The following is a 16804-nucleotide window of genomic DNA, read 5'->3' on the forward strand; positions in this document are numbered from 1 at the left end:
CCTTCCTTTTCTTTCTTGAGACAGTTTCTCATGTAGACCAGGCTAGCCACCAACTTGCTATATAGTAAAAATGACATTGAATTCTTGATCTTCTTGTCCCCTTCTATCCCCCCAGTGCTATGACCATTGCTGTATGCCACCACGAGCTTCAGCAACTGTTATTTTGAGGCTACCCCAACAGCTTCTTTCCAGGCAGTTTGCAAATTTCTTTTCACTGTATGATCTATGAACACAATGTCAGGTGTAGTCTCTACCACCCAACGGTGCACAGGCTGGGCTCAAACAGCTCCCCCATGCAGTTAACTTAAACTTTCGGCATTTTCGACTGTAGTTACAGAATCTACGAGCTGACAGGAAGCACAGGCTCAAGCGTTACACCCACTGACAGAGGCAAATGTGGGTGCATTTACATGAGGGTGGGGCGTGTTAGGCTCTTAGGGAAAGATTCTAGCTTCCTGTAAGTTCAACCACAAATTTAAGAAGCAAAATTAAGAACATGTATAAGCTCAGAAGGCACGAGGCCAAAGGTTGTGTCTCAAAGGCAATGATCTTAGGGATTTTTTTTTCCTGAGTCAGGTTGTTATACAGTATAACCCAGGCTGCCTTCAAAATCACTATATAGCTGAAGATAACTTTGAACTCTTTTTGTATGTTTGTTTGTTTTGAGATAGGGTGTCTCTGAATAGCACAGGATGTTCTAGAACTCATTCTGTGGTCCAGACTGGCCTCGAACTCGAGAGTCACCTGCCTCTGCCTCCCATGTGTCACCGCATCTATTTCTATGCAGTCCTGTGGATGGAACCCAGGGACCTGTGGGCTCTAAGTAAGCACTCTCTGAGATGAGTTGCAACCCCAGGCCCTAATTCCCGGGATGTTTTCTAGTGGATTCTAGGCTGAAAAGTTTAACTGTACAACGCAGCAATGTGGCTAAACCTCATGAGTCTTTGAGATTACTCTGTGTATGGAAGCTTGCACGGATCCACCCAGAATGAGCTATGAAGCATTATTTTCTGGGTTAAAAACATGAGCTCAGAGGTCATGTGAGGGACAGTGCTACTGTGATGGCTGGAACTGAGACCATGCGCACACTGGTGTGATGTGTCCGTGCTGGCTGGGGCAGAAGGTGCAGCAACAGCTGCTGCATGATCAGGCAGGCAGCTCTTCTCATGCTCCCCGACTAGCATGCCTTTGGCAACCCCAGGAAAAAGGTCAGATGTGCCTGGGACACCCCCCTGCATGTCACAATTATCCAGTAAAGCTCTCATCCCTACCCACCTTCAAGCCAAGAGATCACTGCTTACTCAACTCTTTCCAATCTAGGGACAAAGTCACTGTGCCCCAGGTTAGGAGGAAAACACAGGAAGTTCATAACTAGCAAAGGTGGAGGGCTACGAAGAACCAGTGCATACACACGAACTGGCTAAACAAGAAAGACAATGGCCAGGACCTTAGGCGGCCATTTAAAAAAAAAAGTTTCCACAGACTGTTTCACATGGGAAAATGCCCCTGGTAGAGCACCAGAAGCTAGCCATAGGCAATATGGTCTCAGATTTAGGGCTGCAGAGATAGCTAAGTGGTTAAGAGCACTTGCGGGCTTTCCAGAGAACTGGAGTTCAGTTCCCAGTATTCCTGTCGGACAGCTCACAATCTCCTGTAACTGCAGCTCCTGGGACCTGATAGACCGTGCACAGAGTGCTGGGAACAAAGGCATGTGCCACCACCGGCCAGCTTAAGTTTGCTTTAAAAACAAAACTATCTTATTAATCCTTTGAAAATTTCATCCGCTGTTATTTTGCTGAGGCTGTTTCTTACTGGTGAGCTTAGAAGCGATTTCCAAGTTTCTTCCCACCTTCTTAAACTTTTAAACTTGGCATTAAAGTGCAGTGATCAGATTTCCAAAAGGGACTTGTACATCTGGGGCTTGTATCACCTCTATTAGCCTTACTCAGATGGCCTCTGGCTTCTGCTTGAACCCTCTAGAAATGAAGAACTCGAGAGATGGCTCAGTGGGTAAGAGCACCCGACTGCTTTTCCGAAGGTCCAGAGTTCAAATCCCAGCAACCACATGGTGGCTCACAACCATCCGTAACGAGATCTGACTCCCTCTTCTGGAGTGTCTGAAGACAGCTACAGTGTACTTACATATAAATAAATAAATCTTAAAAAAAGAAAAAGAATTAAAAAAAAAAAGAAATGAAGAACTCACTACCCTTATTTATTTATTTATTTATTTATTTATTTATTTATTTATTTATTTATCTATCAATGACTTCCATACAAGACATGGAAACATGGCTCCTTTTTAGCTTTTTCCTGTGACCAAGATCCTTCATCCCAGCTCAGCAGAGAACAGATCTTAACTCCTTGTTAACAGAGGTTCTAAAGCCAGATCTGGGCTGTATATCCCTGCACCCGTCCACCTAATTGAGCATTTGTCCTGGTTGTCCTCACAAACTCCTTTGTTTCTTCTGGGGAACCGTAGGCAGTGACACCCTTAAGTCGCAACTTTAGTTCTATGTCTTGCTGGGTAATGGTGATGCACGCCTTTAAAACCCAGTGCTTGGGAGGTAGAGGCAGGCAGATCTCTGAATTAGAGGCCAGCCTAGTCTATAGAGTGAGTACCAGGATAGCCAGAGCTATCCCTGTCTTGAAAAGAAAGTCTGTCTCGTTTTGCCCCATTCAAAGTCACATCGCCTGCCAGTCAGGTCTGTAGTAGACTCAACCTTTCTGAACACAGCAGCCAATACTGTGCCTGTCTCACACCGAGCCAGAGAAGCTAAGTCTCTGGTCAGGTCACTCACTCAGGAGCTCTTTGAGCTAAGGCAGACTCCAGGAGCTCTGAACCCACTGGGGTGGGAACACACACATTTTCCAAGTTCTTTAAAACTGCATTTTATGCATCTATTACTTAAAACATTTTTACTATGTGTATTTGAGATGACTCAGTGGATAAAGGCACCTTTGACAAGACTGACCACCAGAGTTTGATCTCGAGGAAGGAGAGAACCAACTCCTGAACGTTGTTCCCTGACCTCCATACATGAAGAACATGTGTGTACGCACAGACACATAGACAGTTAGATACACAAAAAAACATGAAAAACATGTATGTACATAGGCCATGAAATAAAATAGGCAATATTGGGGTGTAGGGGAATGGCCTCACTGTGTAGCCCTGGCTAGCCTGAAACTTTCTGTGTAGGCCTAACTGGCCTTAAACTCACAGGGGCAATGACCCTGAGCTTCTGACCCTCCCCCACCTTCCAAGCTCTGGGATAAGAGGCATGCACAGTTTATGTGGTGCTGGAGAATGGAAGCCAGGTCTCTCCCCACTGAGCTACATCCCCAGCCCCTATTTCCAGGATATCAGTATGTTCTGTCCTGAGATAGCAGTGACTTAGCCCTAGGCTAGGCCTCTCAGTAAGGTCTGGAGTGTTTGGTCACCCAAGCGACAGAGCACAGAGGTCATCAGATCCTAGGACCAGTGCAATGGAGGTACTAGGGGGATCATTGACATTGAGATACTGTTCCAAGCCTGGGGAGTTCTTATGAAGGCTCAGCTGCCCTCACTGCTGCTGGTCACCCCACTCTGCACAAGCCTCACATCCTGGCCTTTCTGAAGCCTTTAAGCCCTTGGCTTTTATTGGGGGGAACTGCTGCCAAACTTCCCCACCCAAGAAGCTTTCCTCTCAGTTAGGGGAGGCTCTCCTGCTGCATGCCAGGCTAAATCTTGGCCTGGCTCCCAGTTGGCCCTCATTGCATTCCTAGGCACCTGCTCCATGCTCTGCACAGACAGCAGGGGGTTGGGTGGGAAGGGGAAGGCTAGATGTCAATGGAAGGAAGAAAACCAGTCATATATATATTTCTCTCTCTCTGTAGTCCTGGCTGTCCTGGTTCTCAATATGTAGACCAGGCTGTCCTCAAACTCACAAAGACCCACCTACCTTGGCCTCCTGAGTTCTGGGATTAAAGTTGTGTGCTACCATACCCAGCAAGTCTTCCATATTTTTTTAATTAAGAAAAACATTAAAAATTTATATATATATATATATATATATATATATATATGTGTGTGTGTGTGTGTGTGTGTGTGTGTGTGTGTGTGTGTTTTGCTTGCCACATGCATGCTGGTTGCACAGAGGCCAGAAGGTGTTGGATCTCATGGTACTGAAATTTCAGATAGTTTTGAGCTGTCATGTGGGTGTTGGAAATTGAAATTGGGTCCTCTGGGAGAACAGCCAAGGCTCTCAACTACTAAGCCACCTCTCCAGCCCCCTAGCCTTCCCTGAGCAGTCATCCTACCATTTGGCTCTCATATCCTCTCTGAGCCTTAGGGGCCACACCTGTAATGCGGGGAAGCTTCATTCTACAGCTCAATCTAGTTCCCAGGACCTTCCTGACACAGAACAGGAAGTGAAAATATTTAGGGAGTGTCATTATTGTGGTCTGACTCTTGTGACCTCCTGAACCTCTATTTTAGAGTTCTATCTCCCAGGGGTATTGGCAGACTGTGTAGATATACCGGGTGCTCATGATTTGACATCTGCATTGGAAATTAAGCAAAAAGCACCAACCAGGAGGGTTAGGAACAGGTGGGAACTTAGCCAAAAAGCAGCCCACTATCCAGCTCACAGGCACCGTGAGCAAAAGAACCCAACGAAGCTACACAGGCCCAAGGCTGACATGGAGGCTGTTTGAGGCAGCAAAGGTGAAGGGCTTTGCAGTTATCAAGAAGCCCCTAGAAGCCAGGTATGGTAGCCCAGGCCTATAATTTCAACATTAAGGAGGCTAAGTAAAATTGAAAGTTTGGGGCCAACCTAGTCTACATATTGAGAGCTTGTCTAAAAAATCTGAACAAAAACATCTAGCCTGCTGCGGTGTGATAGGCTGGTAATCCCAGCACTGGAGAGGCAGGTGGATTAGTAGTGCAAGGCCAGCTTTGGCTACACATTAAGTTTTAGGACAGCCTGGGCTACACCAGACCCTGTCTCCAAGAGTGGGGGTGGGGAGAAAAATAAAACAATGAAAAGTTAGTCCAAGTGCAGGGGAGGGTTCAGAGAGAACACACACACACACACACACACACACACACACACACACACTGACAAAGTTAGGGGCAGATAAACAGAGGTAACAGGAAGACTAATGAGCTGAAGTTCCTTGCAAAATTAATCATTTTCACAGTGGGTACTGATGAAGTTCACGGGCTGTCCATCCCCACAAGGGGTGAAGAGCCTGGCAGACAGGAAAAACGACTAGGACTCTAGAGTGCCTGTTTCCTTCTCTGGGCCCCCGGCTGTCCTCAGTGGATTTGGCCCTGAATCTAGGTTCTGACCTCCTGACGTTTTTCAGACCTCAAGGGGCAGAAACCTGAGTCAGTCTCTTGGGCTCTAACCCAGCTTCAGGGCTCCAGGGCGGGAGGGACAGGAAGGAGGAGAGAGAGCTGCAGGAGACTACAAATCGACTCCCACTTTGGCTCCTCCCAGCTACCCTAAGGGCAGCCCACGCACCGCTCAGTTCCCGCAGGAAGCCCCGACCCGTTTCCTAGGCTCTAAAGGGTGCAGTGATCCCAGGCGAAACTCGTTAAGAGGCAGCCTGTGTCTAGCAGCCCTTGGGCAGACCAGGGAGTTGAGGTTTCCAACAGGTCTCAGGTGATGCTGGCGCTGTCCGGCTGTAGACCTATCAGGGATTGCCGGCCTTAGACCTTAGCTCAAGGCTCAGAGAGGTTAAGAATCCTGTCCTCCACTACACAGTGACAGCCCCACACTGAAGGCCACCTGCCACGGACACACCAGTCACCTCCCCGCGGGGACAGCAGGGTCAGCTGCAGTTTGTCTGGGACTGAGTGTGTTAACTCGGCTCTGGTTGCCTGGTCGGCTCAACACGGGCGGAGACAGAGCACCCCCACCCCCGCACCCCAATCTCCATGACTGCCCCCCCCCCGACTGCTGTCCATCTGGTGTCCTCTGCTGTCCCTCCGAGCGCCCCCCAAGCAGACCTCCGTGTGCGGGCTCCCGGTACCTTCTCTGCGCGCTTGCCGCGGCTGTGCCGGCTTTGCCTGCAGCCCATCCTGCTTCGCGCGTCCCGCCGGCTGTGACTCTCAACCGCCCGGAGCTGCAGCCGCGCCGGCTGCGCGCCTTAAATGCCGGAAGAGCAGGGCCTGCGCGGGGCCCCGGGCCGAGCCGGGGCCGGGCCAGGGCAGGTGCCAGCGGCGCTCCACGCCAGGAGTACCTGAGGCCGGGGCAGGAGAGATCCCCAGGAGCCACAGATGGTCCTCAGGACCCTCTGATGAGAAAGAGCTGAGAGGGAAAAGAACGAAAACAATTAAACCAGACGTTGTGGCACACGTCTGTAATCCCAGTTCTGGGGAGGTGGAGGCAGGAGGATCACAAGTTGGAGGACAGTCTGAGATATATAGGGGGTTTAAGACCAGGCAGGGCTACATGATAACTTGTCATACAAAGGGAACGGGGTTGGAGAGAGATCTTAGCGGTTAAGAGTGTTTTTCTGCCCTTCCAGAGAACTATGGTTCAACTCCAGGCACCCACATCGGGTGGCTCACAGATGCCAGTCTGGGCTCCAGCCCATCCGCCTGAAGGCACTGAGGGTGAGTGCCTATAAACCCAGCACCTAGGAGGCTGAGGCTGGAGTTTCAGGAAGAGGTTACAGAGTAAGTAAGAGCTTATCTCAAAACCAACCAAGCAACCAACCACTGAGCCAGCTACAGGCTCAGTGGGAAAGGCAGTTGCCTGTGATGCTGACTTGAGCTCCATCCCCAGGACCTACTCGGTGGAAGGAGAAAACGAACGTGCATGCCAAGCCTCACACACTGCATTACCCATTCATAACTAAATCTACATTTCCTAAGCTGAAAAGGCCAATCAATTTGCAGTTCCAGGAGGCTGAGGCCAAAGGACAACCACAAGTTGGAGGTCAGTCTAGGCTACAGAGTGAGCCCTTGTCTCAAAAGAAAATGAATTAAAATTGTCTCAGTGAGTAAAGGTGCTTGCTACTAAGCTGATAACCTAAGTTCAATTCCCAGGAAAAAGAGAACCAACTCCTGAAATTTGTCCTCTGACCTCCATATATGTAGGCCATGTGCACACATGTGTGCACACACACTCACTCTCCCCTCTTCAATAAACAAATGAATAAATGGAATAAAAGTATACTTCAGAGAGGGACAACGCTGGTAGCAAGGCCCAGAGCCCAGGTTGAATGATTCCCCAAACCTGGGGTTTCAGGAAGAGGCTACAAATGACACCCACTTTCATTGTAAGGCTTCCACAAGGCTGGGCCAATAGCTTTCCCCAGCTCACAAGATCTGTGACATAGTCTTCTCTCCTCGGAACAGACAGGGCAAGCTTGCCAGATGCAGTGGGAATAGGGACAATAGGGTCAGAATCTAGGACAAGAGACTCCTTTCTGTCTTCTTGGAGTGCTCACTGGGAGCTGCACGTGGGAAGAGGATAACAGCTTTGAAAGTCAGCGCTCCAGAGTACTGGGCACGGGTTAGAAAATCCGTGTCAGGGTCACAAACTCTCTGAAAGCTGTATTGATGAAAGAGACCCAGTGCAAAGAATAACACATTCAAGGCCATGACCCTCCAAAGAGCATAAAACAATATTGAGCTGGGCATGAGGGTTTATATTTGTAGTCCAAACAGCAAGAAAACTGAAGCAGGGGGTCACTGTGAGTTCCAGGCAAGCCTGGACTACATAATGAAACCCTGTGTCTTAGTCATTGTTTTATTGCTATGAAGAGGCACTATGAGTAAGGCAACTCTTAAAAAAAGAAAGCATTTAACTGGGGGGTGGGGGGCTTCTTACAGTTTCAGGAGCTTAGTCCATTATCATGGCAGGGAGCATTTAAAGGCGCTGGAGCAGTAGCTGAGAGTGCTACATCCTGATCTACAGAGGGGGCGGGGAACAGAGCTGGACATGGGCTTTTGAAATCTCAAAACACTCCCCCAGTGGCACACCTCCTCCACAAGGCCACGCCTCCTCCACAAGGCCACGCCTCCTAATCCTTCCCAAACAGTTCTACCAACTGAAACCAAACATTCTAATATTTGAACTTATGGCGCCATTCTCATTCAAACCACCACAGAAATGCTTAGTAAGTAAGACAGCCAGAATGTGGGACAGGTGAGAAGGCTTGGTGGATTAAAAATGGTTCACTACTCAATTCAATCCCCAGGACCCACACGATGGAAGGAGAGAAGTGACCTCCCCCCGCAAGCTGTCCTCTGACCCACACATATATGCCATGGTGCAGAACATCCTGGGGACTGATCTTCCTCACCATGCTTTTTTGTTTTTCTATTTATTTAAAAACATTTTTCAGATGTCTGTTTTATGTGTATGCGTGTTTTACCTGCATGTGTGTATATGATGTACTGCTTGCATGCCTGGTACCTGGGAAGGTCAGAAGAGGACATCAGATCCCCTGGAACTGGAGATAAGAATGGTTGCGAACCGCATATGGATGCTGAGAACTGAGCCCAGGGCCTCGGCCAGAGCAGCAAGTGCTCTTACCTGCTGAGCCACCTCTCAGGCATCTTCCTTCCTTTCTATTAAAAAGCATTATAATTGTCACCATAATCATAATATTATTAGAATAGTTATTTTAATGAAAAAATGCAACACTTTTAATAAGTATAATGATAGTTGTTTTGTGTGTGTGTGTGTGTGTGTGTATAGGTCATAGTTCAATTCTCTCCTCTGTTATATGGATTCTTGGTATTGAACTCAGATCGTCGGGCTTGGTGGCAAGCTCCATTACCCAGAGAGCCATCTCACTGGCCCAGGGTTTGTTTTTTGAGACATGTGTTACTGGCTGGCCTCAAAATTGCTATGTAGCCAAAGAGGACCTTGAACTTCTTTTGCTCCTCCTGCCCCTACCTCTTGAGTGCTGGGATGACTGATAGGAGCACGTCGTCGCATTTGACTTCTGAGCCTTCTAGTTTTCAATAGAAGCTGGGAGTTTTTCATGTATGGTATGGAACAATGGTCTCTGTCTGTCTATCTGTCTGTCTTTTGCATGTACAGCCCTTTCTCTACTTCTATCCCCACCATGCAAGCTGAACAGAAGACTTGGAGGAAGTGTCACAGCATCTGGTTCAGGTGACAGGTGATGGAGCTGGGCATGAAGAAACACTGTGGACCCTGAGGGCATGACTAAGTCTGTATGGGAACATGAAGGTTGGCCAGCTGCTCCAGCGTGTGATGGCTGCACAGGCTTCTGCAGACTGAGTATGGATGGCTTCTTCCCGTCCGTATGGAAAAGAGCATTTCTCAGCCAGTTGCTGTGAGGCAGTTTTAGGGGTCTTAGTGGCTCGGTGTGGCCAGTGTAGCTGGGTAGAGGAGGTATATGGGCAGACACATGCAGACTCCCAGTGGCCTTGGGGATCTGAACAAGCTTTTTGACTTTATCTTGTAAGCAAGGGTAAGACGGGACAGATGGGTATTATGCAAGGTCACTGGGGAGGAGGGGACTGAAGGTGCTGGCTGTGAGTGGATCTAGAGAGTTGGTGAGGGCACAGAAGAACTACCTCCCCCAGGCCCACTCAGACCCTGTCCTGGCTGCTGCACTCCCAGCATGCATGGCGCCAGGGCACTTCTCTCCGCTCTCGGCCTAGGAGATACGGCCAGCCAGGATGTTGTGGTTACCGGGCCCTCTGGTTACGACACGTTTAATTTTAAAAACCATTGCAGTATCTCTTAAAATCAGGGCCCTGGACAGAATCCAAGGACAGTAGCAGGGACCAAACCCTGCGGGGTGTGATTCTTTTTTTTTTTTTTTTTTGGTTTTTTGAGACAGGGTTTCTCTGTGTAGCTCTGGCTGTCCTGGCACTCACTTTGTAGACCAGGCTGGCCTCGAACTCAGAAATCTGTCTGCCTCTGCCTCCTGCGTGCTGGGATTAAAGGCGTGCGCCACCACGCCCGGCGGGGTGTGATTCTTAATAAAGTAATTTTACAGGGAGGGAGCCTTGGCATCTCTGGTGGCTCAGGGACCCCCCTGAGTTCAGGTATGAGTTGAAAGCTGGGCAGGGTTGCAAGGAGAGGATGCCCAATTCTGCTTTTTCCAGGCACTTTGCATGTGTGTCTGTTCACATGTGTGCCGATATGTGGAAACCAGAGGGCAACCTGGGCTGTCGTTCTTCAAGCTTCCATCTTGCTTTATGAGACAGGGTCTCTTACTAGTGTAGGCTAAGATCCACCCATGTCCACCCCCTCAGTGTAGGATTATATAATAACCCACCTGTCTTCATATGGGTTTTATTGCTATGAAGAGAAACCATGGCCAAGGCAACTCTTATAAAGATGAACATTTCATTGGCGCTGGCTTACAGTTTCAGAGGTTCAGTCACTCATCATGACAAGAGGCATAGTAGCTTGCAGGCAGACACTACATTGGACCAAGTTTTCTCTGAGGGACATCTGATGACAATGCAGTCTCTTCCAAGCTGTCTGGAAGATCTAGGAGCAGAAGGTAGTAGGAACCTGAATATGACTCTTTCCCAGTACCTCCCCCAACACCTCTCCTATCCTCCCCCCCCCCCCTTTGCTGCCTGAGACTCTTCAACCTGTTATTGGTTCAGGGGTGTGGTGTAACAGAGAGTAGTGTCCACTGAGATGTGCAAGCAGAGGTAATGGAAGGACAGCGTTGTTTCTATAACTATGCAAGGGGCTTCCTGGGGAGGGCTCCCCAGGAAGTGGATAATCAGAGGCATCTAATTGAGATGGGACAGGGTTTTTTGGTTTGGTCCTTTTCAGGAATAGATATTCCTCCCAAAGTGTTGGGGGTGGTCCTGATGCTGTTTGTATACTGATCTTATTTCTGCTTCCTCAAGAGGGGCTCCCCTCATAAGTAGATAAGCAGTCAATCTCATGTGAACCTTCTCCCCATTTTAACTGGTCAATAAAGGCCTGCGATTGGGCAGTGGAGGAGAAAGGTGGGACGGCAGGCCTTTGAGAGTGGGGGCACATAGAGGGACTGTGAGGACAAGAAGGGAGGAGAGAAGATGGAAGAAGAGGAGGAGAACGCCATGATGGAGCAGAGCCGTGTGGCAAGGAGAAACCGCAAGTAGCAAGTAGTCTTACAGCTGGGGAATAAGTTAGTACTGTGTTAGATCTGCCCAGTCAAGGCTTATAGCTTATGAGTATATAATAACTGGGTTGCATGGTTTTTATACAGGTTTATTAAGGTTGGAAGTTCCAGTAACAGCACTGGGCTTCCAGAGAGCTACATTCTTAGGGCTATGAAGATGGCTCAGTGTAGAAAGCCCTTGCCATGCAAGCGTGAGAACCAGAGTTTAGATTCCCCAACACTCATGTCCTAATTTGCTCTCTATTGCTGTAACAGAGACCACGACCAACAACATCCCGGGGAGGAAAGGGTTCCTTTGGCTTTGGCTTACATTTCCAGGTAACAGTCATAAAGGGAAGTCAGGGCAGGAGCCTAGAGGCAGGAACCGAAACAAAGGTCATGGAGAAAACTGCTTATATGGCTCCCTAGTCTGCTTCATTATACAATCTAGGACTACTTGCATCGGGCTGTGCCTTCCCACATCAATCAGTAACCAAAAATTTGTCCCCACCGGCTTGCCTACTAGCAGATCTGAGGGAGGCAGTTGTTCCCCTTTCCCAGATGACTCTAGTTTCTGTTAACTTGACAAGAACTAACTGGCACACATGTAAATGCCTGGCGAGGCATTTACACAGCTGCCTGGAATTTCACTGCTTAGAGGGTAGAGACAGGGGATCCTCAGAGCAAGCAGGCTAGCCAGACTACTGAATCCATGAGCTCTGGGTTCAAGGGACAGACACTACTTCAGTATGTAAGGTGGAGAGTGATCAGGGAAGATGCCTCATGTGTACCTGTGACCTCCACATGCATAGGCACTGACATGCACACATGGGAACATGCATCCACACACTATACATGCACAAACACTCGTGTGTGCACTCACGCACGTGCGCACGCACCCACACACCCACACACACCCCTACTAGAAGTCTGCTGTAAAGCAGAGACGAGTTAATAACACTTTATTATGTGCTTAATTGATATGATCTTGAATGCCCTTTTGTAAAACAAAACGAACCCAAGCCCTCCAAAACTAAGCAGAGAAAACCAAAGGAACAGACAAAGGCAACCTGGAGGTCTTGGCATTGACTGGTGCCTTGATGTGGTGGTTTGACTGTGGGCTTATGTGCATACATTAGATGCATGCAGCTTTTCATGTACCAATTATACCTCTGTAAAACGGTTTGTCTGCTGGGCAGTGGTGGCGCATGCCTTTAATCCCAGTGCTCAGGAGGCAAGAGGCAGGCAGATCACCTGTGTTTGAGGCTACAGAGCAAGTTCCAGGTCAGCCAGGGCTACACAGAGAAACCCTGTCTTGAAAATAAGAGTTATCATTTCATTTTTTTAACTTTAAGTTTTTTTTTAAACTTATTTTATGTGTGTGGATGTTTTGTGGATGTTTTGCCTACATGTATGTCTGTGCACCAGGTGCATGCCTGGTGCCCCCAGAGGCCAGAAGAGGGAGTCAGATCTCCTGGAACTGGAGTTAGAGGCACTGTGAGATACTATGTGACTACTGGGAATACTCCAGATGCACTGGAAGAGCAGCCAGTGCTACTGACCCCAGAGCCACCCCTCCAGCCCCCTTACTTTCATGTTAGACAGTGATGGTGATGGAATTCATCATACCAAGGAAGGGCACAGCAGATTTCATGCTGGCTACAGTCCTCACATGGGAACTGACCTGGCAGGATTGCAAGCTCTTGCAGCAAGTGGAGCCAGGCTGTAACCCTCAAGGCCAGTCACCCAGCTAGCCAATCCCTCCAGGCTGCACATCCTGGATGATCTACAACTTCCCAAAACAAGACGTCCAGCAACAAGACGTCCAGCTGGGGGGCAAGGTTGCAAACATTTGATCCTGTGAGGACATTTCATATTCAAATCAGAGCAGCCTCCAAGGACTGGCTCTCAGTTAGGTCTCACTTTCCATGCCCACTGCCTGCGCTAGGCAGAATAAGAACCCATCGGTGGATTTTATCACCGATGAGGTCAGAGCCTCATGTTCTAACCACTGCCCCCTTTTTAGCACATTGCTGTGTGAATACACAAGTCTTTGGAGGCCTTGGGGCTATAGCTCAGTTGGCAGAGGGCTTGCTTAACATGTGTGAGGCTCTACTATGTGTGACCCCCAGCAGTCTCTGTCTCATATTTAGAAGAGGAGGAGGAGGAGGAATAGGAGGAGGAAGAAGATAAAAAGAGAGGGTGGGGCCAACTTGTATTTGTATTTCAAGAGGGTAGGTAGGTCACTTACAGATCCAGGGGATTTGAACCCAGATCTGTAATAGTTAGCATTCGAAACCACTAGAACAAGAAGGGACAGCACCCTGTGTTCCTCTGAAAGTTTCTTTGTGGGATGGTGGGGGAAAGAGCATAGTCAAGTGTCAGTGGAAAAGCAAGCCAGGCTGCAGAACACCATGGCACTAAGGACAGCCAGCAAGGGCTGCTATTTCTGGCCTCCCAGAGAGGATGGTAAGCGGGGGTGGACAGGGCAGAGTGATGCAAAGAAGAGCTGGAGACCCCTCCAGCCTGCAGCTTCCAGCTCACCCTGTCGCCCGCCCGCCCGATGTCTAAATAAGGTTGAGGCTCAGTGTAGGCAGCTAAAAATAAACTCTCTGCTCCCCCTCCCGCCTGGCGACCTCCCCAGCCCACAGGGCTCCTGGTGGTAGTGTTAATCCCAAATATTCAAGGAGAAAGACCAATTCCACAACTGACCAATTAAAGCAAGCTTTATTTTGGAGATGCAACCTAAGTCAGGAGCAGCTTTGGGCTAGGTTTTTGAGGTCCCTTTTATGGGGAAGGTCCATAAGGTTAAATGAAAACGACTCTAAGTGTGTTTACAGGGGTGAGATAACTGGCTATTAGAAAAAAAAAGACATTAAAAAAAAGCAAGAATAAAGGCAAAAATAGCTGGGTGGTGGTGGCACACACCTTTAAACCCAGCACTTGGGAGGCTGAGGCAGGTGGATCTCTGCGAGTTCGAGACCAGCCTAGTCTATAGAGCAACTTCCAGGACAGCCAGGGCTAAAATACCTCATGGTTTACTTGTTTTGTTGGAGAAAAGGGGTTTCACTATGCAATTCTAGCTGGTTTGTAATTCCCTTTATAGACCAGGATGGCCACAAACTTACAGAAATCTGCTTGCCTCTGCCTTCCAGGTGCTGGGATTAAAGGCGTGCACCACAACAGCCTAGCTTAAAAACAGGTTTTGCAGGGCATATCAGGTTTAGGAAACAGAAACTCTTAACTAGAAATAGAATGTTTTAAAAATTTATTTATTGGTTTATTTTTTGTGTCTACACACACACACACACACACACACACACACACACACACACACACCACATATGTGCAGGAGCCTGAGGCAGTCCAAAGAGGACATTGGATCCCCTGGAATTGGAGTTACAGGTGATTGTGAACTGCTATGTGGGTGCAGTTTTCTGGATAAGCAACCAAAGAGCTATCCTTCCAGCCCAGAAAACCTATTCTTGTCGGAGATGGGACTTAGCAATAAGGTATCCTTAACAATGTGCCTCCTGTTCTGGTTTCACAGTACGACTGGCTCTCCGAAGCCGTGCACTCTGGATCTGTAGAGGCAGGTCTCCTTGGGGACCACATAGGCATAAGGACCAGAGGACCAGGATCAAAGTCAGGAGTAGAGGGTCTCTTCCCAAACCGGAGTGCATGAACATCTCTTTCTTTCACTGGGATTTTTAGGATTCGTCTGTCCTACGCATCTATTTTAGTTCATGAAGTTCTTCATGAAGACTGCAACTAGCTGCTTACCCTAAAGCTTGGAGAATTCAGGTAAGAATCCAGTTTTCCTTCTTAGTCTTGGAAAATCCAGTTAGGCCAGAGTGTTTTTCAACCGAGACGAGCTGGGCCTCGGGCGCCCCCTGCTGGAAAGTAACGTGTACTGATGATGGCTGTGAACAGGCTTGAATCCCTGCAGCCCTGAGGCCAACAGCGGGGGACGTTACTGGGGCACTGTCCGTTGTGCAATCTCAGAGCTGGATACCCTGGTATTGCCCTGCCTGGCAAATGCTAGAGAAATGAATGAATGAATGAATGAATGAGCTGCATAGTGCTCCGGAAACTGCAGAGGACTCCCCAAGGGTTTATTACTATTGGTGGGTAAATTGATATGGTTTGTCTCAGAATCCAGCTCTCAAGGCTTAAGAAGGGACTTCTTAACTCTCAACCCAGCTTTCTGTGAAAGCATCTGGATCAGGGTTCTGGGAAGAGGAGAGTTAAAAATGGGGAAGGGGTTAGGGATTTAGCTCAGTGGTAGAGCACTTGCCTAGCAAGCACAAGGCCCTGGGTTCGGTTCTCAACTCTGGAAAAAAAAAAAAAAAAAAAAAAGACAAAATAACAAAAATGGGGAAGATGGTAGCCACTGCCCAGGGCTACATGTACCCACAAACATGTTAAGCACATCCATGCTCAGGAGTGCATGCTGGTGTACACACAGACACACACACACACACACACACACAGACAGAGAGAGAACGAGAGAGAGAGAGAGAGAGAGAGAGAGAGAGAGAGAGAGAGAGAGCTTGACTCTGTTAGAACCCAGCAGGAAGGCAGAGTGGAAGACAGGAAGGAAGAAAGAAGGGAATCCTTGGGCACCCACCTTTTCTTGGGCAACTTGTCAGAGCTAGATTCCTGATCTGATGTAACAATACCGACCTGGACCCCTTCTGAGGCACAGAGGAATCCATTCCCCTCACCAAGCAGAGACCTGGGGAGGACTGGGGCATGATCCTTCCTGCCTGTTGTCCTAAGCAGAGGAGGAAGGGACAGTCGCCCAGTGGCTTTCTTTGGAAAGAAATAGTGACTTTACCCAAGAACGGCAAAGTTAGCTGAACCTGGACACCTGCTACTGCCTGGCCAGAATACTGTTCTAGTCCACCATAAAAGTCAGAGTCTACACTCCCATGTCAGATGATGGATGGCAGGCGGGTAACTGAGGGCCAGTGTGACACACAGTGTGACACACCTGAGGATCTGGGTTTGATCCCAAGCTTTCCTTAAGTGGAGTGCAGGAAGCTCACAGGTCTGTCACCTCCCAGCCAGCTGAACACTGGGGCATAAGGGGCTATCTCAGACCACTCTAACCTGGGCTGCATTAGACTGTATCTCAACATAACAAAGGAAGAACTTAGATCCCACACTGAAAGCCACGTTAACAAGAGAAAAGCAAGGCTGGGATCGTAGCTCAGTGGGCACACGAGTGCTGACCGTCTGTTCCTCTAAGTGACTTCTCTCACAGGGCCATAGTGACCAGTCAGCTGGACATCTCTTCTTTTTCCTGCCTGTCTTTTTTACTGTGGCTGAAGTCCCAGAACAATATCATTGGCCTAATCTTCCCTCAGAGTCACTGTGGATCCCTGGATGAGGGCAACTGTACAACAAAGGCAGGGGCATACCCTGAAGTGGTAGTCATCTTGTGGGAGCCGGACTACTGCCTCAAGGGTGACAGTTTTGGGCCACCCTGAGGAACAAGAACTGAGACAATGTCAACACCTTGCCCAGGATGTCACCCACCCCAGCCCTTCCTCTACTTATACCTAAAGTTCGTTTAAGTCCCCAAAGTGGACTTAGGGCCACTGGACCCCTCTATCTTTTCTTCCAACAAGTGTGGCCATACTGAGTAAATCTGTTCTCTCTCTCCTCTCCCCTCTCCCCTCTCCCCTCTCCCCTCTCCCCTCTCCCC

The 16804-nt window shown here is 48.7% G+C and overlaps 1 protein-coding gene across 1 annotated transcript in view; it reads right to left on the reverse strand.

Annotated features, from left to right (window-relative positions):
• Ccdc69 (coiled-coil domain containing 69) overlaps positions 1-6134 on the reverse strand; it is a 35967-nt gene extending 29833 nt beyond the window's left edge. Inside the window, exon 1 of the mRNA XM_021178198.1 lies at positions 6022-6134. Within this exon, the coding sequence (XP_021033857.1) occupies positions 6022-6069 (48 nt within the window). The 5' untranslated portion in view covers positions 6070-6134. The remainder of the gene's footprint in view (positions 1-6021) is intronic.
• Positions 6135-16804: the final 10670 nt, after the last annotated feature.

Source organism: Mus caroli, chromosome 11, assembly GCF_900094665.2.
Source record: "Mus caroli chromosome 11, CAROLI_EIJ_v1.1, whole genome shotgun sequence".
Taxonomy (NCBI): domain Eukaryota; kingdom Metazoa; phylum Chordata; class Mammalia; order Rodentia; family Muridae; genus Mus; species Mus caroli.